At 43.0% G+C, this 25,753-nt stretch overlaps 2 protein-coding genes across 3 annotated transcripts; one reads left to right on the top strand and one right to left on the bottom strand.

Annotated features, from left to right (window-relative positions):
• Nucleotides 1-14: 14 nt before the first annotated feature.
• Nucleotides 15-17,830, top strand: LOC115057622 (uncharacterized). 2 transcript variants are annotated; one of them, XM_029524792.1, is made up of 41 exons: nucleotides 15-68; nucleotides 361-477; nucleotides 564-656; nucleotides 753-973; nucleotides 1,073-1,266; nucleotides 1,652-1,897; nucleotides 1,981-2,210; nucleotides 2,342-2,506; nucleotides 3,044-3,121; nucleotides 4,772-5,137; nucleotides 5,517-5,870; nucleotides 6,422-6,757; nucleotides 6,858-6,989; nucleotides 7,115-7,267; nucleotides 7,572-7,688; nucleotides 7,778-7,951; nucleotides 8,031-8,235; nucleotides 8,647-8,801; nucleotides 8,877-8,989; nucleotides 9,114-9,195; nucleotides 9,289-9,426; nucleotides 9,569-9,731; nucleotides 9,885-10,000; nucleotides 10,308-10,454; nucleotides 11,080-11,193; nucleotides 11,312-11,428; nucleotides 11,518-11,676; nucleotides 11,763-11,924; nucleotides 12,114-12,276; nucleotides 12,355-12,542; nucleotides 12,628-12,720; nucleotides 12,833-13,037; nucleotides 14,011-14,198; nucleotides 14,670-14,767; nucleotides 15,003-15,187; nucleotides 15,554-15,744; nucleotides 15,930-16,098; nucleotides 16,197-16,306; nucleotides 16,403-16,510; nucleotides 16,923-17,049; nucleotides 17,203-17,830. In XM_029524792.1, exons 2-41 carry the CDS (start codon nucleotides 385-387, stop codon nucleotides 17,211-17,213), a joined length of 6,459 nt encoding a protein of 2,152 aa, XP_029380652.1. In that variant the 5' UTR covers nucleotides 15-68; nucleotides 361-384; the 3' UTR covers nucleotides 17,214-17,830. The 2 variants fall into 2 exon arrangements, with proteins under 2 accessions (XP_029380652.1, XP_029380651.1); XM_029524791.1 differs by having other exon boundaries at nucleotides 22-135.
• LOC115057623 (V-type proton ATPase subunit d 1-like) lies at nucleotides 17,331-22,708 on the bottom strand. The gene is made up of 8 exons (XM_029524793.1): nucleotides 22,559-22,708; nucleotides 21,719-21,890; nucleotides 21,240-21,418; nucleotides 20,559-20,638; nucleotides 18,782-18,859; nucleotides 18,514-18,690; nucleotides 18,339-18,416; nucleotides 17,331-17,838 (listed from the first exon to the last, which is right to left on the bottom strand). The coding sequence occupies exons 1-8, from the start codon at nucleotides 22,677-22,679 to the stop codon at nucleotides 17,665-17,667; spliced, it is 1,059 nt and encodes a 352-aa protein (XP_029380653.1). The 5' UTR covers nucleotides 22,680-22,708; the 3' UTR covers nucleotides 17,331-17,664.
• Between the last annotated feature and the right edge of the window lie 3,045 nt (nucleotides 22,709-25,753).

Below are 25,753 nucleotides of genomic sequence, written 5' to 3'. Positions count from 1 at the left end.
CGGAAGGATATACAAGGGAGGTTACGGGTCGGCAGCAAGGAGAGACTGGCATTCTTTGGAGAAGTTCAGTTGAGTCCTTTGCATTTGAGTCAACAAATGATAAAAGTTAAAGCCAACTTTACCCATCAGCTTCAGGTAACCCCCCCCCCCCCCCCCAGGTAATCAATTTCTTAACACAACACCATATAGTTAAGTATTCTACACCTCCAATGAGCAGAGGGCGGATTTGTACGATGTAGGATGACCACAGACAGAGACTGACCACAGACTGATCTCCAGTCCACCTCCAGCTGTGTACAGTGCAGTTTACACTAAAAGATGCCAAAATTATGACCAGTTCAACTGTTATTGCTGTCACAGCTGCAGCTCCCCTCGTCTGCTCTAATGGAGGGAGATGTATGTTGGAACCCCAAAAACAACACTAACTTTGAGTATCAGGCCAGAGGGAAACTGAAAATAGAGAGACAAGAGTGTCAGGTGAGTAAAGCTACAGTATCTCTGAATTTCAGTTGCCGCATAGTTATTCTGTGGTGTTGTTTTAAGGTACTCCCTTCTTTTTTTAGCTTTTTGTACAGCTCAATGGGTCCTCAGACAGATTGGGATTATATTCATCTCTCAGTCACCCTTTTAAATCAAAGATTCCCAAAACCCTTGAGGTGGGCTGCTTTCGTAGTACATTAAAATTATTTCGTTAGATCTTCACATGATGGAAAGATGCTGTGTTTTTACTCATTTTGCTGTTTTTCATTTAGGTAAGGGCCACAGCAGGCATTTCTGCAGAGGCTGGTAAAAGAAGTAGCACAGTCCAGGTGAGGGCTGATGGGAAGGACAGAGTGAAACTGGATGCCCAGATGACCCACTCCCTCCGGAGGGGACAAAGAGCTCTGGGACTGGGTCTAAACTTATCCCAAAGCTTACTGCCTTCGGCCACTGACCTGCAAGTAAACATAGCTGCCAACATGTCCTCAGACAGGTATCCACCAGCATCTTAACACACCAGCTGCGCTCTACATTTATTGTATAATATCCTGTGCTGATGGTCTCTATCTTCCGTTTGCTCTTGCTCTCCCAGTTTGTCTTTACATGGCTCTTATACACAGGGGACTGAGCTTCTGCTAGCCCAGGTTAAAGGATCTTTGAAAAACTCCCAGGGTATCCAGCTGGCTGTGTCAGGGGACCTGAGGAACTCCAAATCCAACCTTACAATTCTTCCTCCAGCCCTGGGGTTGGATGGGGCACTGGGGTATTCTGACACCGTCGCTGAAGGTAAAAATTTGTCTGAAAATAAAGTGGTAATGTTGATTAACTTCATTGTAGAGCATGAAATCAATTTCTCTTGGTGGGAAATACCTAGACTGGCTTTGCATAAAAAGGTACTACCGACTAACCCTAACCCTTAAGAGATCACAAATCAAAACATTGTGTATCATGTGTTTGGTTTATACAGTAAACTTAAGCTTAAAAATGAAAAGCTGGAGTTTAATGGGGGTTATTGGACTGATTTATTTAAGGTTTGGGAGCTGCTAAGGCAGTAAACCAACATAACATTTTTATGTTGGTTTACTGCTATGAACTATACCGTATGGTGTTGTATAAGCTTTGTAATGAAAAGAATTTCATCAAATTTTTACTGTACGTGTCTGTGCCGCAGGACAACTGAAGGTTAGAGTAATGGAGACCTTGTACAGTGTAGGACTGGGATATCTGAAGGACCATGGGCAATATTTGGACGGTGAAGATGAAGAAAACATGGTGGGAAGAAAGTCTGTTGGCTGGCTGTGTGTTCAGTCAGGAGAAGAAAATTTGGTTGTGAACGTGAGCCACCGACTTTGGAATGCAGGGAGGGGTGAAGTTTGCACCCAGGTCTCTCATTCTTTCCACATATTCAAAGCCAAAGGTAAGTATGATTTAAATGATTACATTACATTACATGACATTTTGCTCTCTTCCTCTCTCAGTTCATTTGTCTTCTGGATATAGGTCTGCCTGCCAACAGCAGTGCCCAGGTGAAGTGGGCTCAGGATGCCAGTCGGCTGTCGCTTGTGGCAGAGGTGCAGGCTGGACCTGAGTATCTGAGGGCGGATTTTAATGGGGGAAAGTCAGACCAGCTTGTTCCACGATGGGAGTACACCTCTGGGCTGCAGCATCAAGTAAAAGCCTTGCTCAAAAGAGGTTTATCAAATTCCATACAAGCTGAAGCACACTATCAGGTGAAAGACTATCATGACAAGACACATTTCTATTCCTGGCAAATTCCTGTTTTCTTAAGAATTACATTTCCTGTACATACTCACCTTTTATTTTCTAGTGTTTTATGCAGTTTGCTTTCTTCTTCTGCCAGATAGAAACACAGGGGCTAGATGCAGGTTTTGTCTTACATGTGGAAGATGAGAGAATGGCTGACGTGGTTTTCAACATTGGCTCCAAAAACAGGACAGCTATTTTTGTAGTGTCTCTATGGCAACAGGTGAAACTGCTCCAGGGTATCATGCCCACATCTTTACAGGTAAAATTAACATAATTTACACATGTTCATCAGACTGAAAATGTGAAGCAGTATTGCGCTGTTATTTATAGTGATCCACGCATAGTATAGTGAGTGCACGTTGAATCTGAACCAGTTTCAGAAAGTCTATGGTTTTGTTTTCCTAAAATAAATTTGCTGTTTCACTTTCTTGCACGTTATATGTTTGTTTAATGTGGACAAAAACTGCTGGCCATTGATTCACATTTTGATTCTAGTTTGGGGAATGTGGATCTCTTCATCAAACACTCTGCAACGGGGGGGAATCAATGTATTTCCCAAGATGTCAAAATATCACTTAAGTCATTGAGCTGCTTTGTCCGACAGCTCATCATGAAATTATTTATGTAGTTATTAATTACATGTGTTGTTTCATGGTAAAGGTTCAGACCAGCATGTATGTGTACACAATATTTTATGTTGTTTACAGTTCGGTTGTCCCTCGGAAAGTCTCCCATCTGCTCCTTCAGCTTCTCTGCTCAAAAATAAACTTTACCAACAGGGGTTTTGTTTACACAGATGAACTGCACAGGGGACACAACCGCAGACCGACTCTCAGCCCAGTGCTATGGAAATGTGGCAGGCCATCCTGTGGAGGTACAAGCCTTTCGCTCCTATAGACCACACAACAGGCTCTGCTATGGATTATCACTCACTCACCTTAGCATCAGTGCTCAAGCTAAAGGCTGTCACAGTTCCACGGGTCAAAAGGAGCTAAGAGCTAACCTCACTCATTCTTCTGCACTACTGCTGAAGCATTTGGGGGTACCCACCAAGTCTGGTCTCAGACTCTTGCTCCGGCCAGGTCCTCAGAGGTGGGCCCTGGGGATTGGGTTGCAGATTGGCAGTTGGAAAATGGATTTAAACATGGGATTGAGGCTGGAGAGGCCTGGAATGTATGGCTGGCATGGGCTGCTTGAGTATGGGACCTGCAGTGGTGCACACAAAGCTGAGGTGACAGGTCGGATGAGGTTGGAAAGCTGGTGTCACATGTGGGCAGAGGGCAGTGAAGCCTGGGACTCAGTCCGCTCCTTTCTGTTTGCGTCTTCCCGATGTAAAGGCGTGGGGAGGCTGGAGTGGGTGCTGTTAGAGAGCATTGAGGGGAATGTAGCGCATAAAACATCTTTGAATGTACGTGCACAAGCAGGGAAAGATGGACTGAAAGGGTTTCTCAGGTTAGAAAACCAGCAAGACTCGCTCCAGTGCCTCTTGTCTCTACTGATAAAGGACCAAAAGGCTGAGTTCAGTTGGACCCTCCAGCACCACTTGGCCATTTTTACCGCCATCATCCCAAACAGAGTTGACTTCCAGAGCTCGGGTCAGCTCCATGATACCTCCTTCTTTGGAAGTGCTCGATTGTCTTTAAATGCCCACTCTACTCAGATGGATATTGCCGCTGCCTTAAAGTCACCCACCTCCTTCAGGGCCGTAATTCAGCAAAACTTGACCTCTACTGGTTTACCTGGGGGTTTCACTGTTAACATGTCAACCACAGCAAGTCAAGGACAGATTGACTTGGTAAGCGATGTGTGCTCGATGCGTCTTCTGGTCAATCAACAAAGAGGAGGAGAGAACAGGAGGACCAGCTGGAATGTTTATGTCCAGCAGCAATGTGTCTTACTGGAGGTTAGAAAGGAAACAAGAAACTTGTTTCCCAGCAGAAGGAAAGCACAAGAAACATCTTCACCTTGGAGATGGCTCTTATCTTTCCATTGATGTTCATGATAACAATAATATTGCATGAAAACGGCAGTAATAAGGCCATAGTTTAAATGGTTTTTAGCCTCAGTTGTGTCTGTCTTTGGCCCAGACTGAGAAATGCCAACAGCTATGTGATGGATTGTTATAAAACGTTACACCGATATTAATGACCTAAATGAGTTTGATTCAGTTTGGCAACGATAAGACGATTTAGATTTATCTGGGCTTTTTATTTCCTTGGTAGTTCCCACGGTATTTTTAGAACTTAAACAATATCTTGTTTTCACCTTTCCTACATTATATAAGAACCTAGAGAGCCTGTGTCTCCTTTTACTAATGGTCTTGTGTCTATATGGTAATTTCTCTTTTTATTGTTTAATTGACACATTGAGGCTAATTAGCTTGGTAATGTATACATCTGCTTTCATATTAACAACCTTTAAATCCATTTATAGTAAGTCATTGAGTCTAAATTTGTTTTGAAGGAGTAAATAATAATCCCCCCTCTCATTTAAATATGTCTTTTTGTCATTCCCCCCCCCACAGCCTCTCTTGCCCCCACAGACATCAGTCAACATCTCCATCACCCGCTCTGGCTGCTCCATGAATGTCAGTACTGTTCTGCAGACTGCAGAGGATCAGAAAGGCAGTCTCATTCTGTACCTAACCTGCCTCCCTAGTCTTAGACTGAAAGCATCTGTCCACCACTCTATAGAGGCAATACAGGCTCTGGGAGTTCCCTCCCACGGGACCCTAATTCTGAACGTCTCAGCCGCACATTTGCCTGGTATGGAGGTTGGCCTGGAGCTGGGACACTGTTATTTCAGGGGTAAACTGGGGGAGGCTAAAGAAACAGAAGCAGACCAGTCTGTTTATGTTGTCAATGTAACCAACTACTGTCCTGCCCTACAGGTAAGAAAGATTTAGTTTAATAGTGCTTATGGGAAAATTATGTTTAAGGTGAAACTATTTTTGTTGCTTCTAACTGTGACTGTACAATGTCGCTGCTTTCATTGGGATGATTCATGCCAAGCTACGGCTTAATGATCACTCACAGCATGACAAAATAATACTGTAGGTTATACTATTGCTATGTTACATATTTAGCTCTTCATTTGACTTGCTGGCACAAAAGTGACACAAGTTTTAATTCTTCTCTAGACAGCAAAAACATTTGAAATGACTACAACTGCCCATACATGTGTATAAACACTAAAGGCACAAATGTTAAAAAAAAAAAAAAAAAAGTTATTACAAGAGAAGAATCGATGATCTGACATCTGTCTTCCAGAGAACGGTCCTTCCAGTCTCCCTGGCTCTTCAGGGACTGCTGTCAGTCTCCCCCTGCCGGCTAAATGTGACCTCTTCTCTGAGGGCAGACAACCAAGACCTCACCCTGGACCTGGCACGGTCTTGCAGACCTCAGCATATCTCTGGGTCCCTGGCTCACTCCTTCCCTGGGCTGAGGAGTCGAGGTGTACCACAAGTGATCTCCATAGAAGCTGCTGCTCCTGCAGGCCCTGAGCAGAATGGGGCTCTATTCATCAAAGCTGGGGCATGTCTCATTACAGCCAGGAAAGTCATCGAGGGCAAAGGAAGGAAACGGCGGCTCTGGGCTTTGGAGTCAGAGTGCCCAGTGATGCAGGTAGGGTCAATCATTCAGCCAATCAATATCTCCTCCCAGGAAAATTCTCATCCAGGTCATAGCTTTCCAAAAAAGAGAATGGGGGTACAGTCTGGACAGGTTACCAGTCCATATCAGGGCCCACACACATAAACAAACATCCACGCTCACACTCAGGCCAGGGAGTTCAGAGTCACCAATGGACCTAAGCCTGCGTGACTTTGGACTGTAGAGGAGGCCAGAGCACCTAGAAGGAACCCACACTGGCACAGAGGGAACATGCAAACTCCACACAGGAAGGCCCCAGGCCTTCATGCTGTGAGGTGACTGTTCTAACCGCTGTGTGTCTTTTAAAATAATTATGGTTATGTACAAGAGTTACATCTACACAGACACAAAAAGACACAAAAAGACACAACAGACGCAACACTTATTTTCATTTAGATTTTTTTTATTATTTTACTTATTATTTTTATTTTTAAAAATGTTACAGTTGTCCATTTTTTCTCATAAATGTATGCATTTGCTACCACTGCCAGTCTGAATGACAACAGTCCTCTTTTCCACTGTAGGCAAATTTAAATGGTTCAGTGTGGCTGGATGCTGAGGGTGTCTGGACAGCCGTGTTGGACACTGATCTGGAGGGCAAAAGAGGCTTTCTAAGGCTAAATGCAAAGGCCTGGCCAGAGCTGAGTGTTGATGGTCAGCTGACGCACAGCCTCCCTGCTCTCAGGGGTTTCCCTGAGCACAGTAGACTGAGAGTAAGCAGCAGGGCTGGAAAACAGCGATACGACACAGAAGCCCTAATTCAGATGGACGAGTGTGCTGTGAGCGCCAGTGGAGCTGTGATGACACAGTCAGGCCTGCAGGGGTCAATGGTGTATCACAACAACTGCACGCATATTCCGGTACAGACACCACTGAAAACACACTTCAAGCATTCACAAAGAGTAAGAACTGCTTAACAAACCTGGAATAACTTCACCATATTGCTGCCTGTGTTTCTAGCTGTGGGGTGGTCCAGACAGGATACAGGCCTCTGGGCTGTTGGTTGTGTCTAGGACTGTTGTTGAAACTCAGGTCTCCATGGGGATGGATGATGCAGAGTTAGATGCTTTACTGGCTCTTGGTAAAATTAAGGTTTGTAATTACAAAAAAATATTTTCGATGTCACATGTATTACCATTTTAAATGTAAATTAACTGCCTTAAAATCCAATTACCTAATGTATTGTGTTGGATGAGATGGTGTTTTTCTTGATGCAGGATAAATATGAAGCGTTACTTCATCTAAACCACTCCATACCCGTGCTGAAGGAGCTGGGTCTCTCTGCACATACAGCAGTAGCATTTAATTCTGGGAGTCAAGCCAATGGCTCATACTTTTATGTATTCAACTGCAGTTCCGGGAATCAAAGGGTAAGAGCAATAATTAGCATAATAGCACAATTTTGGAATGTAAATTGCTCCTCCAAATCTCTCAAGCTGAAAATCCAAGGCCACAATAGTACATTTGTATTCCTATCCCAGCTGACTGAGTTTTACTGATTCATTTTTACTGGCTCATCAGATAGACACAAGAAGAAGAAAACAGAAATGTCTCTAGTTGTGTGGAGCGCTTGTCCTTCAGTGTGAACCACATGGAAGAGGACTCCCTAAAAGTGTGTGTTGTAATCGTGAATTCATTGTAACAGCTGCTGCTGACTCTTTGAATGTCTTATAGATAACTCAAGGCGTAGCAGTGTTAAAGATGTCTGAAACAGTGAGCGTGAAGAGCCATTTTAGACACACAGTGAACTATCTGAAGGAACTGGGAGTCGCAAGAAACATCAGTTTTCAGGTAAAAAAAAAATCCAGTATATTCAACTACTCTGTGAAGATGCGTTGAAAAACAATAAATAATTAATATCCCAGTTGCTGTGTGTGCAGGTAGAGCTTGGTTCTTCTGAAGGAAGGGCTTTAACCTTAAACTCCCAGTTTGGAAGTCAGCAGACAGGACTGAGACTGAGGCTAAAATCTTTCCTTATGACCAGAGAGATAACTGGAAGCCTGTGGCACAGCTGGTTGTGGCTACAGGACAGAGGACTACCACTCAATATAGAGGTAAAACCACTATAACCATCAAATATTAAAATATGATCCTTTTTATTAGGGGAAAAACAAAATCTTTTGTGTCTGCTAGGGTCTATGTTCAGTCCAGGGGGTCTTTTCTCAGCTTCAGTCCAGGGCTCAGCTCACTGTGGACCGGCACAAGCTGTTTACCTCTGGATTTAATGTCAGTATGGCTGACGGACGCTTGGCCCTGCAGCTCACCTATGCTCCACCAGCTTCAAATCAAACAGGAGCACAATTCACTCTGAACACTGTGCTGAGTGCTCAGTTCAAAGGTGGGTATGTAGTGACAACTGGATTTAGTGTGTGCGTGCCATTTTTAATGCTATTCCGTGAAGCCTGAGATTTTGAAACATTGCTGCAGTCATTTTGCAATATCTTCGAAATGGACAAGAGGATTGAATTTTCCGTGTGCATGTGGAAGACATTCAAGTCTTTTTTATTTTTTCCAGTCAAGCACAAAAAGTTCACCATGAGGTTTTGTCTGGAATCTGAACATACAAGCAGTCTCAAAGACTTACCAACCAGCATGTTACCATTTGACCCCCTATATATCTAAAGTGCAATGGCTTTGCTGTTATTTAAATAAATGACAGCCCTCAGTCTCATTCTCATGAAAGCTACAAGGGGCCCTTTAAGTGTTGTGTCTTGAACCTGTGACAGTGGTGCTCTATTCCTATCTGTAGGGCCTCTGTGGAGTGCCTCAGCAGATGTTCACTGTCAAGACTGGAGGGTCAGATTTGTTGGGGATATAGGTGGCTGGAGGGCACATGGTGCGTCCAAGGAGGCCAGAGTTACACTCAAACACACTGTGCTGGGACAAACTAATCCCACTTTACAGGTGAGATTAACTGACACTCAGAATTATAGCAACTTTGCGGTTCTGTGCCAACCACCTCTTTGACTGCTGACACAGCTGGAGGCCTGGGGAAGGCTCACTGAATCACAGCTGAAGTGCTCAATGGCTGTGAACCCTGAACTCAGCTCATCACTCGCACTCATCGTCCAGGGACACCATCTGCCTCATCGGTACACAGACACACACAGCACCGACTCACTGTCAATGTATCAACTAATACTAGCAGGCCACACCTCCTGCCAATCACAAAGGTTTCCGCAAATACTTCAAGTGACAGATGTGTTTTTTGTCCAGCAAGGACCTGATGATGAAGGTAGTCCAGAATATCCCCAGGATGCTGGTCTACCTGCCTTCTCATCTCAATGTCCGTTCTCAGGTGGCTTCTTGTTCTCATTCTTGTTCTCGTTCTTACACTCACTCTTATTCTTATTCTAGTTTTATTGGCACAACTTGTCTTCCCTTTCTCCAGCTGAACCAGTCTCAGGCCAGTGTGTCAGGCTTGTTGGAGGTGACATCAGGCAGGAGGAGGCTGTGGGCTTTGGGGGATCTGGCAGTCATTGAGGGTGGATACAGACAGGCTCTGGAGCTCCAACACTCGTATCCACAGGTACTTTTTTGGTAACTCCATACTTCTGTTGTGAACAAATGAACACAAAAGATAAGTGAATGATGACTTAACCTCTATACATACAGAATATTTCTTCTAATCCTATATTCAATTATTTTGTCTTCCCTCACTGTGAACTTAGTTGAGGCCACTCCCCAGGACTGTTGCAGTGAGGACGGTTTATGAAGCAAGGACCTGGAGCCACCAAGTTCAACATGGAGCTGTGTGGGGCAATCAGGAGTTCAGCTTGTCTGGTCTGTATTCTGCTCCTCCGGCACTGCAGATGGGGAACCAGACCCTGAAGGGTAAATCACTCTAGACAACTCTCCAATGTTTGTTCATTTCCAGCACATATTTGTTCGTAACAACCACAAAAATGATACAGACGGGTGAACAACTCCTCCCAGATTTAAGGTGACCACAGACTGGTGACGTCTTAAACTTTCCCTTCATCTTAGTTCAGATCAACTGCATTCCCCGCCACACCAGTTTGGAAGTGACACTGGAGCGTTTCCTACAGGGCCGAGTAGACAGTGTGTCCCTGGGCTGGACAAGGCATGGGCGACTGGAGCAGGTCAGGCTGTACAAACCGGACCCTGAAACATTGAAGTCATTATCGTGAGATCATTTTGACTGAAACATTTCCAGCTGTGGTGAAATCACTTCATTAATGCAGGAAAAGAAAATCTGATCTGTGAACAAAATCGTGAACCCACAAGCACAAGCGCACAAGCGCACAAGCATAACAACACAACTGCAGTGATGAACACCTATTTGCTTTTCACAGAAAATGACCAGGTTTTAGTAAATGCCACATCTAAGAACCTGCTTGCATCTTTGTTTTGATCTCTTTGGTCATGATGTGCTTTTCTCATATGAAGGTCAGAGCACTTAGCTGGTGGAGCCGCTCAGAAGAGATGAATGAGACCAGGCTGGAACTGAAACAGCCGTTCTCCTCCACACTCAGCCACCTATCCCTCCATACACTGTCACACAGCCCACAGGGAGAACAACGCAGCATCTTCCAGGTACATAAGGCTGTTCCCACTTTTGTGTCCAACTAAATGCATCATTTAACAAAGAAGTGAATCCAAAACCTTAAAACAGCCACAGCTTTATGATCCTGATTCAGTTCATCCAGGTGAGGAAAGTTGCTGTGTCTCTTCACTCAAAACCCCTTTGTGAAAGTTCCTCAGTACAATCTGCTTAAGCTTAAATCATTTTTTTTTTGTATTTGTGGTTTTCAACATTTTCATCTGCCATCTATTTGCTGTCTTGGAGTCTATGCAATAGTAGTTTACCCTGCATCATGTTGTTTACACTGTAATGCCTACTGTGAACACTCAGTTAAACCTTACATTGTTTTACTGAAAATACATTCTAATCCTGAATTAACAGTCTTTTGATACACAGCATGTACTGAGCTACTTATCTGCTCCTTTTTAGGAATAAACCACATTCATCTGGTGATTGATGCTCATCAATCAATCAATCAAATGTCCATCATTTCATTTTTTTTATCTGCTATATCAGGAAAACAAGCAAAGACGCATGTTCCCATTTAAGGGTAAAGAGAAGAGGATAGTACGTGTGTGAATTAGCTGAAATAGGTGAGTTTAACTCTCTGTGTGTGTTTGTTTGTTGTGCATGCAGACCCATCTGTCATGTGGCAGTGTTGTCCCTCTCAACGTCTCCCTCAGCCTGAATAAACAGTGGCGGACAAACTCCAGCAGGGGGCAGGCCTGTGCTGTATTCACCAAACCACAGGTGGGCCAACCCCCAACATTTTCCTCCTGGATTTTATGGACATATTATGCAACTGTCATGCCATTTCTTGATATATATATATATATATGTGTGTGTGTGTGTGTGTGTGTGTGTGTAGATGGACGTGTCCACTGTTAAAGGTTGTGTCTCAGTAGCTCAGGAGGGAAACTCATATTCACAAAGTGCAGAGTTAAGATGGGACAACATGGGCATCAAGCAGAGCCTGAAGTACCAGGTACCAGGCACCAACCATGAAACATGTCTGATAGTGAATGGCTTGAGTTTTGAACAAAATCTCAGTTTGTGCGTGCATCTCGTTTATAGAAAAGTCCACGGGGAATACACAGCCTTCAGGTTAATGTCGGGCTGGACAAAGTGTCTCCTGCACCCTGTCCTTCACACACTCTGCTGGCCAAAGTGCAGACCAACCTCAGGAATCTTTTGGAGCACACTGTGCTGCTGGGGCTCTGCCCTCCCCAGCCTGTGAGTCCACATACACCACTGATAACAGTGTTTTGAAATATATTAAATATTGAATATATTAACACGTGTCTCTTTGTGTGTCTCAGACACTTTCATGGTCAGGATCCCACAGAGTGAACTCAGGAGACGATCTGTTTCACTCACAGTCTCATCTGTCTGTGACAGGACACCCTTACCTGTGCAGCCTCACCCTTGCCATCACTAACTCCTCCACCTCCCAGGGCACTAACATGTCTCTGTTTTCTGAGGTAAACAAAAATAATGCGTATCCATAGCATTAGTTTCTGGTGTCATATCATGCTATATTGGATACAATAAATACCAGAGTTCAGTCTTTAAAGATTTGCATATGGTTGGCAACTGAAAATATCAACCCCAGCTTTGAGTTTTGAGTTTTTTGACTGAGCTCGATCTGAAATGTTTTGTAATCTTTATAGTCTCGAATAGGAAACTGGAGTGTGGAAGTGGGGAGCAGTGCGCTGTCTTGGCCCCAAGGTTTTGGTCTCCAAGTGCAGGCCAGACTGGATCAAATAGAAAAGATATGGCTGAATGGGACAGTGGAGGGACGATGTCTTCAGACCACAATGGGTTATGCGAATGGTAAAAACAAAATAATCACAAATCATGCAGAAAATATTAACGCAAGAATTATGAAGAATTCACTCACTTTGTGTGCAGGTTCAGAACTTTGTGAGGACATCACTTTGGTGGCATGTGTAGGAACGAATCACAGTTTAACGTTGGATGTGAGGAACAGAGACAGCAGTGGCGCATCTGATTCTCTGGGCAGTGTGTCTGTAGGAGCAGCTGATCAGAGGCTGATTCTGAGAGCAAGTGGCTGTTTGGAGAGTCTCACCTCACTGGAGGTACCACCAATAAAAAAAAAAGGACAAATCTTTTGCTTTAGTGCAGCAGAACACCTTTAAATGCTGCATCTCGTTGTTTTCTCAGGCACGGATTCACCAAATGAGCTATCAGACATGGAAAAAACTGTCGGACAGAATAAGGACATTACAACATCACCTCGCTGAATTCAGACGGCAGGTAACCACGACAATGCACAACAACATCAGGATGAATGTAATGTTAAATATTCAGCATACTGTGTGATTTGCAGTTTTCAGTGTGGTGAATGTTTCTGTCCAACACTCTGTAGTCCCAAGGCAGTGAGCTGCTCCGGGAGCTGAGCGTTGCACTCCTTCATGTTTCCCAGCAAGTTGAGGCTCTGCTGGGCCAAAAGGGAAGGGGTCTATTGGCTCAGTGGCAGAGCTGCGCCCTCCGTCGCATCGTGACCGTCAGCCTGCCTCGCCTCCTCAGTGTGCTCCAGCGTGCCTCGATGCAGGGACAACAGGAACTGAGGAGTGAGTTCAGTGTTTTTAAGGGTTCAGTTTTGTCCTTATATTTCGATATTTGCAGGCAGGTCAACAAGTTCAGAGGCAGGAATAGAGTGCAGTGTCTTCACAATAAACACAGGAAAAAAAATATTCACAAAAGCAGTTAAATCCCATAAAATATCAGTACTGCATTAATGTTTTTAAGCACACTAAATTTCACAATTGCTGTCATGATAGACCTCATCCACAGAGTTTGGACAGTGCTGCGGTCTGGAATATAGGCTGCTGCTGCACAGCCTTTGAGCAGTAAAGCTGGCAGTCTCTCTTGGCCTGTGGATTTATTAGTGCGCACTCCACAAAAGAGGGCTGAACTCTAAGTGGATCCGCGTCCAGCAAGCAGATGGAACTGGTCTCTGTTAGAGGCTGCATCACACTGTGACAGCCATGAGATAAACTCTACAAGTTGAACCCCAAATGGAAATCATTCAGCTAGTTAGATTTTTTTTGCCTTCCGTCCAGGCTGGTGAATTGTTTGTTTGTTTTTTTTTCTAGGGTTCCTCCTCCTCCATCCTCTTTGACCCTGACAGAGAAGTGGTAGCAATGAGTGAGAGGGAGGCTCAGTTCCATGGTTGTGTCGTTCCTTGCTTTAATCAGGAGCTGTCTGACTTCTTTTTGAACTTGTGTATATAAATATACTCAGGGCTGCACAGTAGATCCCTACCTTTTACCACAGGCAGAAATCTTTCTTTTCTAGGAAAAAAAATAATCCTCTTCTCCTTGACTTCATTATCTCTGTGCATAAACCACAACTAACATCACTCATTCCCTCTTTTTGGGGCATGATCACAGAAAGTCTTTGGAGTCCAGGATCTACAAACCTCCCCACCCATATAATATTCATGATGTAAAGAAATGTTTTGCTGGTCTTACTTTCAGTCTCTGTGGATGTCGGCCGTCTTTAAAGGCCTATGCCAAATTTGTTTTTATGATCTGGCTTCAGGGCCCTTAGCCACTCTGGCAGGTGTGTACCAGGATGTGAACGGCCAGAGACCAGAGGCGCTGTGGAGGGAGGCCGCTTTGTTGTGGACTGGCAGGCTGGCAGAGGTTTTGCCTGCTCTGCTGGGGAACCCTAAACTGAGGCCACTGGCTGAAGCCAGCATCACTATGCTAAGTGTTGGTTTGGACATGGTGAGGAACATGAACTATGGTGTTTGTCCGTCACATCTGTTTGTGTCATTATATCATCTTTGACGGGGATTTGTAGATCTAATCTGATTCTGTGTCACTGAGTGTGTTTACATGAACACAAGTATCTTATGTGTTGTCCATGTAAATATCTTAAATTTAAGAAACATGGCATGAATATGATCATTGCATGCTGATGCATCATCAATTTATAATTGTGTAGTGAGTCAATTAGACTCATAAAAACATAAAAATATTGATGCACTTGTATAATTTATTATGATGTACATTTCCAGGAATGTATGGTAAATCAGGGTTCCTAAAACTTTTTCACATCAAGGACTTGTAATCTGGCAGAGATAGAACTGTAGACCCCTGTTTCATAAGATTTTGTCCCATGTGATTACAGATGTTTGAAACCAATGACCAAAAATAAGTGCACAGTGTGAAATGCTTTTTTTTTTTGTGACTCAGGCAGGACAACATACCTACCAGTGGGTAGAGACCAAGTTGGCCACAGCTCTGTCTGGACTCAGGAAGCACGTGGCCTCTGTATACAAATTCTCCCCCAGGTAGGACATGCCTGAGACCTCCATGAATATGCTTTGTATTTATTTTTTACAAATAATTTGTATGTACTTTTAAGTACTTATGTAACTGTGGTTCAGTTTGAAATTGAACTCTCAAAGAGGCCCTTGAAACAAATTTTCCAAAACCAAATTTAAGCCAGATAGTTTCTGCGAGTGATTAAATCTGTTTTTTCAGCTATTCAGATATTATGACCAGGATCTTTTTTTATTTTTGCAGCGAATGTTCAGTGATGGTGTCTGTGCCGCTCCCTCCCATCGCTCACTCAAGCGTGGCTGACGCTGGCCTGGTGGAGATTCTTCTGGAGGAGTGGCTGCTGAGGCCCCTGCAGACCCTGGCGTCCATCAGACCCATTGCTGAACTGCACCGCCTCAAAAGGAAGCTCATGGACAGCCCGTTCAGACGTAAGTTAATAAAATAAATCCTGATAACTTTTCGAAAAGACTTTTTAAAATTATTCTTTATAAAAAATTTAACGGTAACTTGGTTCCGATTACTCTGAAGATTTGTAATTATCATAATTTCAACCAACATCAATCACTTTTATTTTTGTATGTGCAGCTGGCCTGTTGTGTACGGAAAGACTTTCACTGTCTTCTGTTTACTTATTTTTACTTAATTCATTTTAACAATTCAACATTGTCTCAATTAATTATGATGGTACCAAAGGAAAATGTTTCTGCTGCTACGTATTCTTATATGTAAATAAAATATGTAAAGCACTTAAAGTCCCTGTCTTTATCTTTTTTTTCTCTCTCTCTCTTCTAAAGACCAAGCTCTGCTGGTGGCAGACCAGTTTGTTGTGACGTTTGATGGTCACCTGTTTGAGTTACCAGACTCATATCCGCTGCTCCTCGCCCACGATGTCAGCACCGACCCTTCATTCACATTGCTTCTCAGCTCAGGCTCCCTCCTGCTGGAGCTGAACAACAGCACCTTCAACGTTGGGCAGAGTGGCCAGGCATGTGCTAATGCTGCTGATAGAATTTGGTTTAGGGAGCAAAACATATGAATCAAGAGAGTGGCGTGTTGGGGCTTTCATCCCTCCAGTATCCTGAACCATCTCATTTCCTGCGGGAATTTCCTCTCTGAGGTCTCAGTGTCTTGTTTCTTTATTTGAAGGAAAAAATGATGTTTGTGTCACAGGTAAAGGCCAACTGCAACAACACTGTGACACACACATTTCACAGCGACAGTGGAGTGGCTGTGAGAAGATTGTCAAGCACTGTGCAGGTGTCAAATCAGAATGGAGTGTCACTGTCATGCGACCTGCTGCTTGAGGTGTGCAGCTTCACTCTGGATGGATGGTTACATGGTAGGAGTACTCTGCTTGTACTGAAGTTTGTTGGTGCTACTTTCATACCTTACAACATGTCCGATTCTGGTGCGTGTGCGTGTTCATTGTCTACTTAGGCACTTCCACTGGTCTGTTAGGGACCAATGACAACGAAGCTGGGAATGATTTCCCTTTACCTGATGGATCGCAAGCTGAAAACATGAACAGTTTCATCTACAGCTGGCAGGTATGAGTCATGATCCATGCATATGTAAAAAAAAAAAAAAACACCTGTGTTGATGGTTAATGGAGCTCCACCTCTTACCTGTATACGTGTCGTCAGATGAAACCAGAGAGCATAAGGCCACCAGCCACTACGGCAGCGAGCCCTGTGAGCTGTGACTATCTTTTCTCTTCCCCCGATTCTCCCCTGAGCTCCTGTTTTCGGGTGGTGAGTAAAGAAACACAGCACACATGCCTAGACTCACCTTAGATAAGGACCATTGAGTAACTCTCACTGCCTGGCGAGATAGATTTTACACTGAAGTAAGACTGGGAAAACTTCACTTGAGTCACCTCTGACTTTTCTTCAGTGCTCATGGATTTAATTCCCAAATTAAACAAACAACTACATTTGTATTTACTTACTCATGAATGGTTGAATGAATGGCTCAGGAATGGTTTAAAGAAAAATTGGTCTCAGTATGCTTTCGCTTTGCCAGGAAAAAAAAGGCCGCGAAATTTCAGTTTTAGCACAGTATTAACAGTTAAAGAAATGTTATCCTTTCTGCTTCCTGAACTGACCCTGACGCTCAGGATGTTGGATGAAGTTTGTGATTGATTGTGAGTTCATGTGTCATCAGGTGGAGCCAGTTCAGTTCTTTACGGTCTGTGAGTTGAGCTCTTCCAGAGCCCCCTGCAGATTAGCATCCGCATTCGTTCATCTCTGCCAGCAGAATTATGTATCGCTAGAGGTCCCCTCGCTTTGCTGTAAGTATTCCAACATGTATGGTGCAGGACTGGCCTCATGCTGTGTCCAAGCAGTACACGCTGTGGCACTGTGCTGCCATGGCGGGCTGAGTTTTCTCGGTGTGAGAAAAACAAAGTTGACCCATTTTAACATCTTTTTCTTTTTGTTTTCAGTCAAAGTATGAGGAATGGCCGAGCATTTGAAAAGCAGAGCTGAGAGATTTCAGGGCTCTGTTAGCTGCTAAACAAACACATTTCCACTCTTATACCACTGGATGTACGACATTCATTAAGTCCATACTTTTTTATTAAGTGTTGTATTCTTGGATAATTACACATTATTATGCCTCCTGTAATGTTCACCTTTCTTCTGCGCATGCAGATATTGTGCCAATAACGTGAATGTAAACAAACTAAGCAATAATTTTTATGAATCCCAAAGAGCTTTGTGTTCTGTGGTCTGTAGTACAAACACTGAAGATACTGTATTTGTGACTGACTTTAGTGAAACCATAGGGACTAATCCTCACAACCAAACTCTGGCCAAAAAAAGATTAACAAATACTTTTAATACAGTTTGATTAAGTGCATTTATTACACCGTTTTATGCTAGCTGCATGTATGGCTGCATCCCGTTTAATTGGTTCCCTGAAAAATGGGTATGTAGTTGTGTATCTTGGACTTCTGCCTCTGTGTGACACACTCGGCAATCCAGACAATGTTGCGACTCTCCTGTTCCTTCAGCTTGATGTAGGAGTAAAATACTCCAAAGTGGAACTGCTGCATGAAAGCAAGTGTGTTCAGCTTCACCTGAGGAAAGAGATGAAGCCACTGAGATACAGAAACAGATTTGTATACAGTTAGTTTCCAACTAAGCTCTCATGTGCGTGATTTTCAATGTAATGTTTGCAATGTCTACACAACAATAGAGCTGCCGTCCTTCTTCTGCAGCAGATTATTTGGAGAGCTGGAAGCACATGAGATTTACCTTCCCCCTACCTGGGACAGAGAGTATGCAGACTCGCCATTGCCCTGTCTCCTTTTTGTGCATCAGGCTGGGATAAATAATGAATAAACACTATCTTATAACCCTGGAAAAGTCTTCATCTGGCTTATGCCCAACATCTAAAGTGATCTTCTGATCCTGAGTAACTGTATCGTCTGGTCTCCAGTGAAGCATTAGCCCTGTTCACAAGACGTTCTACAATCTTTAGTGTTGTAATTTCAACATCCAGCTGACAGCTGTGAAAAACTGTCAATGTTTATGTCATCTATATAGCAAGAGTAACAAATATCTTTTTAAAATGTACCTCTTGTTCAAAGAATCTGTCCTCCAGAGTCTTAAAGCCTGCTCCTGGCTCAGGGCCATCAAAAATGATTTTATATTCCTGCGGGGAGATTTAGGTTAAAGTACTCAAATGACTGACTTAAGTGCAGCAACAAGATGGTTCTCCTTTGTCAGTCCTGAGATAAATAGGAACTCACCGGATAACAGCTGGCCACAGCTTTGACCTGCTCATGGTCCTCAGCCTTGGCCAGCAATTGCAGGCCTTCAGGATAAAGCTTTCCACAAGATGGATATAGAGCAGTCCTGTCTGCACCACTGAGCTCTGTCCCAAAGGAGTTCACTGTGATGATGAAAGCCCGTCTGTCTGCCTCGAACTGAGAAAAACACATGGAGCATCTTCAGCAAAACAAATAACAATCTTATGTTAAAATTCACTAGCCAATTTAGTGCAAACTGTCACAATACCTCCAAGACAGGACACATTCTGTCCTTTGTGGCCCCACCAATGTTCTTGCAGAATGTGTGAAAAGACTCTAAATAAGCCTGTAAAAAAACAAAAAACAAACAAAGGTCAGCCTTTTTGTTGCTGCTGATAGTTGAACTTCTTGACCTTTACATTACGTTACACACAGCAACTTACACTTTCAGTTGGCAGATTATAATTACAATTGCAAATCATCCCAGAGTAGCAATTCATCCATTCATCCATCTTCAACCGCTTATCCAAAGTCGTGTCACGGGGGTAACAGCTTTAGCGAGGATCCCAGGGCGCTCCCCGTCCTTTGAGGAGATATTATCTCTCCACCTGGTGCTGGGTCTGCCCCGAGGTCTCCTCCCAGTTGGATATGCCAGAAGCACCTCCCCAGGTCCCCTCAACTGGCTCCTTTCCACAAAAAAGGAGCAGCAACTCCAGTCTGAATCTCTCTCAGATGACTGTGCTTCTCATGCTATCTCTACAGGAGACCCAAGCTATCTTGTAGAGGAAAACCCATTTCAGCCGCTTGTGTCCGTGATTTTGAAAGCTTTGCCTTCTGGCTCAGCTCCCTTTTCATGACAACAGTGCAGTACAGTGTAAGCAGCACCGCCCCAGCTTCCCCAATTCTCTGGTCAATTTCATGCTCCAGAGTTCCGGCACTCATAAACGAGACCCCAAAATATGCAATCCATCCGTTTCCTATTAAGAACCATGAGAGGCTGATCCTCCTCCCTGCTGCTTTACACTCAGTTGCAAACTAATCCAGTGAGTGCTATAGATCTAAGGTCGATGGTGCCAAAAGAACCGTCATCTGCAAAAAGCAACAATGCAATTCTCTGGCTACCGACCTGCAACCTGTCATCACCACAGTTGAGTGTTCATGAAGGCACAGCCCGAGTGGAGGCCAACAACCACCAGAAAGAAGTCTGATTTACTGCAGAGTATCTGCACACAGCTCTCGCTTTGGGAATATAGGGATTGGATGGCCCTCAAAAGTGATCCCTTACCCTATACTGCTGCAGCACCTCCCAAGAAGAAGACTTCCTGGGAAGCTGGTCATATGCCTTCTCCAGATCCCCAAAGCACATGCGGACTGGAGGGGCATGATTGGGGTACCACACGCACCTGGTGCCTCACGCCCTCCACAGTTCTAGAGAAGAATATTGTCCAGCCACTATCAAGGATTTTGGACCCAGAGCTTAGGCCACGCGTGGAGATAGGCCCCACCAGATCCAACCAGGAGCCCTCTACCTCACACACAAGCTCCGGCTCATTCCCTACCAGAGAGGTGATGTTCTACGTCCCCAGAGTCAGGCTTAGTCAGCCAGGTCTGGGTTGCTGTGGCTCCTCACTACCCCCACCAACAATATGGCAGCGCACAAAACCCCAGCGGTTTCTCACGCAGATGGCAGGTCCACGGGATGGGGGAGAAGGAGTGTCCACATCGCTCTGGGCCCCATGGCAGTCTCTGCCAACAGGTGCTCGGTGACAGGCCCTCCATCCAGGCCCGGCTCCAAAAATGGGCCCCGGGCTTCCTCCAGCCAGGGATAGCTCCTCTATCTTTCATGGGGTATTTTGAACCATTCTTTGTCTGATCCCTCGTCTGAGACCAATTTGCCTTGGGAGACACTACCAGGAGCACATAACTCCTGACAACCCGGGCACACAAACTTCTCCACTACGATTTCTGGAAGGGTAGTAAACCCTCCACACACACACACAGTAAATGAATGAAGTCTGTTTGTAAGTACATCGCCCTGTAGTTACCTTGTATAATTTGTTTCTCAGGATCTCGGCCTCCATTTCATCCAGGTTGGACTCTGATACAGCGTCCTGGAAAAACTGAGCTACACATAAGACAGACACAACAAGCAAAAAACTTAGTGAGCATGCTGCTGATGAATGCCCACCACGCTGACCTGTACTGTATGTCTTGCAGCTACTCTACCATTTCCAGAAGCTCACCAAAATTACCTATAAATTCAACAAGCACCAGACAGCTTGACAAATAACGGCAGAGCCGTAAAGTTTTGGAGAAAAATAAGAAGATATATTTAAAAAAGATATTTTAAAGTTGTTGAATATTTAAACAACTTTTTTTTTCTTCTATTTTTAAGGTCAGATTGCATCAAATACATTTTTGCTAAAACATCTGTTCCATGGAAAAAACAGCACATACCATATTTCGTGAAGAGACACAGGTAAATTTGTGCTGCATGCTTTTGTGACATGAATTCAAAGGTTTAACAATCAAGTTGAAATGATAATTATTTAAAGAAGGAATCATATTCCCTATTTTAGAGATTTCAAGGCTGTTTCCATTGACAATCTTCTGTCAAAAATAGCAATGATTTATCTTCACTGACTTTTGATGACTGCCACTGAAACAGGATTCATATACTCAGTTCTTCATCTTTTGGAGTGAATTAGATGCCGTGATGAAACTACCTAGTGGCGTATCAACCAGGATGGCTGAATAGAGCTCAGTTGGCGTGCGTGCGATGCCCACTGCTGCCATTTGGTCAAAAGCTCCCAGTGGGTGACAACGTGGGAGAAGTTCTTCCACATCTCTCTGTTTCAGGGCCCCCGTGATCAGCATCACCACATTGTCAATCATGTAGCTGTAGCTATGGCAACACAAAGAGCGCAGAAAATGGGTGTACCTTTAATTCTCCATCACAGCCATTTTATTAAGGACACATTTAGTTTAGTAAAGCTGGACTGTATAGAGCAGGTAGGAGGAAAATTGTTTTCTTCTAATTAAATAGGGATGCTTCTTTTGTCTTGTCTATTATTTCCATAACTGTTGGAAAAACCATAATTAAAATCAGTGAACCAATGAAGAATTTTCATTTGGAGCAAAGCGGAATGAAATTCTTAGAGAATCAAGACATAAATAAGAAATGGCACTCAGTATGGTGGCGTACGTTATGTAGTCGAGGAAGGTAGAGAGCGGTGGCAGCGCATTGGAGCGCAGGCAGCTGAATTCAGTCACCAGGTTCTCCCTCAGCTTGGTGTCCACCAGAGACACAGTCAGGTTGTCCTCAGATGAGGACAGTAGTTTTCCATAGTCAGTGCTCTGCAGGTGCAGCTTCATGTCTGAGGGAAGGGGAGGAGGAGTACCTGACCATTTTGTGCTCAACTTCTCTTTTTCCTGTACTTCATTCGAGTACAGAGTATCCCCAGTAAACCCACATTTTCCTGTTAGGTTACAGTCACAAATAAGGATGAGCTGAATCATATAATTACACATACACATGGCTACTTTTAACTTATGGCCAATTTTTAAATACAAGGCTTTGGTGATCACTAGTACAATACAACAATAAGGCATCAGTTAGTTTTACAAACCTGTGCTGACCATATTTGTGTGGATAGATGTATCTTCACGAATCCTTCCAACAAGCATGAATCAGTGTTAATATAGTAAAATGACCATTGTATTGGAGTACGAACATAGTTTAAACATATTTAAAACCAGCACCTCATTGCTTGTTCTGTCTAATTCACAAAGGACTTTGCGCCTGGAAAGAAAAATGAGACAAGCTTCCTGATAAATGAGATCCACATGAAGAAACTTGGTTGGTAAAGGGATCCCTCTCAGCAGCCACACATACATACACACACACACACACACACATGCGCACGAATAAAAAAAAAAAAAAAAAATTTAAAAAGTCAAACCATATGTGTATGTTAGAACATTTTGTTTCTGGGAAAACTTAACAAAACTAAAATGCATCCACAGCACAGCACAGCACTCTTACCGTCCAGCGTGTCACACTGGGCCAGATTATTATATTCAGTCTGAGTCAGGATCCCAGCCTTCATCCCACGAACCAAACCCTCCAGATAGCCGTGATCCACATTAAAACTGAGTTCAGCCATAATGCTGAAAGGAGTTATCAAACAGCCAAGCTGCAGTCTAAGTGATCTTAACATGTGTCTCTTTTTGTTGATTTCTTTTTTCCAGCAACTTCTGCATATGTTCCACTGACTAATCTTCATGCTGTTATTTTCCCTTCCTCTTTCAAAGTAAGAAGTTCCACAGCCGCCTCAAAAATATTTAGTTCCTGCTCTTGAATATATGCAGACAACTATAAAGTTAGGTTGCTCACATTTTTTTGATGTACCCATCAGCCATAGCCCATGACGGCCTTTGGCTGAACACCAGAGAAATGATTGTCATCCTCTGACAATCTCAACATTTATTTTCAGTCAATTCGCTTCAGACGTGTGAGAGCGAATCTGTGTTGGATCAGGCAGAATTCACATCAGATGTGTAAAAGAAAGTGCTGAACAAAATTGCTATTAATAATTTTCCTGCCAGTCTAAGGTACGCTGATCAACTTGTGTATCTCCACACCATATGGGTGTTCTTCATTTAAAGGTCTGAAATTCTGCGTGTGTTTAAAGGATTTGATATATTTGTGGTAGCTACAGAGGTAGGTTCCACAGACAACTGACACACTGTCCTATCTCACACTTCAAGAGCTCCCTGCAACCCTGAAAAATGTGTTCATCGTTCTCCGTGAGTTGCACATTTAATTATTGGCTAACTAACATCTAATAATAATAATAATAATAATTTCATCAATTTTTAGCTTTTTTAGCTTTTTTATCTCACAATCTCCATCTCTTACAGGGTGAAAATGCTGAACGCTTACAATTTAATTCATGGTCACACAGTGGTCTTAAATACTTTAGTGGACAGAGATCAAAAGAATTTATGGCAGCTCAACTTGAGTGGAAGATAACTTGAATACGAGCTGTTTCAAGTTATCTTTCAGGTCAAGCTTTCTTCACACCAGTTTGTCCCAGGTTATATAAAGCAGTGCTTGGGCCACATATTAGGCTGTCATATCACCTAATGATTTTTGGCAGCAAACATTAAGATATTTTTAGGAGGCCAGAAATTGATTTGATGGGTTGCCTTGTCAGCCTGTCGCTCACTCTCCCTCCAACTCACCTGTTGCACTCAACATCCTGGTCACGATTTAAAGCTACGTCTGTCTCCAGGTCTTTGATGGGTCAACATTTTCTTTTACTGGGTCATGGTTCCTGTATTGTTCCCTTGTTTTGCTCTCAGATTCCAGCCTTCAGAGGCCTCGGATTTCAACCCTTCCTTTGCCTTCATGTTCTCCTTTAATGCTCAAAACATATTTACGAGCTGACTAAACCCTGTGTTCAGGTCCTCTCTTGCCTGCGTTGCCTGTTGCATGAGGAGAAACTATGAGATTTTTTTTTTTATCTGTTTTTTATCTGTTATGGTATACTTAAAATTGATGGCTTTGCTGTCCCAGGATTCCTTCTGCGTTTTGGAAATCTGTTCAAAATATTCGTGTCTGTCTCGCATTTGCTTACCTCTGGGGAAGATAATGTCCTCATTACAAAGAAAAAAAAAAAATCATTCAAAATATGAGAACTGGCGTCTTATCCCTGTTTAAAGTCTCATGACTGGATGATTGTTGGCATGATCTCTCTACTTTTACCCCAATAGTGTTGTTGAAGTCTGTAGTTTCTGTTATGGTCTGTACACTAAATCTAAACACAAAGTAAATTCTAAAACAAACATAATTATATATACACATAGCTTATGTATAGTGTATAATGTGTGATAATAGGTATAGCGACAGATAGTGGACTGCTTCCATTAAGAGGAATGTTGTATTGCCTTTGCTTTATGTCACTTAGTTTGATAGTGGTAGCTTTTGAAGTCAAGTTTGAAGTGAGCAAAACCTGGACCTTTCAGCTGCAGGGGCCAAACTGTCCAATGGTCTACTGGCTTTCCATAACAACACCAATTCGACCCCATATAAATCAAAATCATTAATTTCAAGTTCTCATTTTTAGCTCCTCTTCTGTTTACTTTTGGTTTAATAGATCTACTTAAATTTAGGAGGATGGGGGACAGACATGGTTTCTACAGACATTGCTTCCATTTTATTCTGGACAGGATTCATCAACATCAACTTCAAGAGAGATTCACCTGCTGCCTAATACTGTAGATTTCACCCACTGGCAGGTATCCACGGTAACAAAGCAATCAGTGTCATTTGTTTTACTGGTCCGTGGTCATAATGCTGTGGCTGACTGTGTAATTTGATTGTGTTATAGTCTACCTGGATGCATGATAAGCGGAACAAGAGACAAATATGTCTGAGGCAGCTGAAAAGACTCTCCATCAGAGGTGAAAAGTGGGGCAGGCAAGAGGAGGAAATATAAATTTTTCAAAATACGGAAAACAAACCAGACAGCACTCTAACCATGTGAGAGACAACATCAAAGTGTTGATAGTTTAATTCCTTGTTGTACAGGACATACACAATACATAAATATGCTAAAAACAGGAGAGCCATGCATTACCTTGAGCGATAACAATAAACCTCTGCTCACTGATTAAATACAATATTTCTGCACTGTGACGAGGAAAACCCAGACAGATGATGAATGAATGGATAAATTCAGCTGCTTCGACACCTTTAGAAAAGGTGAGTCATTTCTTTTCACTTGTAAGACAAAGTAAGTGTACAATTGTCAAAGACATCTCTGCTTTTTAAAAATAAACTGTTCATACAATCTGGTGATTATATTTAAGCAGTCTATATCAATGATCATTTTACTATTTTCAGTAACTGACAGAATACAGAAATAAGCAATGAAAAAGTCACACATATATTGGCCACAGTTTGAGTTGTTTCAGTCCAACTGGACTGGTTTAATTGCAACTCAAGCCAAACCTTCTGAGAGCTGAGCCTTTATTTGGTACTTATGTTGGTGGGATTTTGATTGTACACTGATTATTGTAATGTGCGTCTGTGACCACAACATGACAAAATGTCCACAAATCTACAGGTTTAAATTAAGCTAATTTAAGTTTAATGGCAAAAGAAAAAAACAAAACAAAACAAAACAACATTTTCACATGAAGGTGCAGGATCTTAGGAGGTTGAATTAACTGA

The sequence above is a fragment of the Echeneis naucrates genome, chromosome 17, assembly GCF_900963305.1.
Source record: "Echeneis naucrates chromosome 17, fEcheNa1.1, whole genome shotgun sequence".
Taxonomy (NCBI): Eukaryota; Metazoa; Chordata; class Actinopteri; order Carangiformes; family Echeneidae; genus Echeneis; species Echeneis naucrates.
Note: the sequence above shows the minus strand (reverse complement) of the source record. Positions and strands in the feature narration are given on the sequence as shown.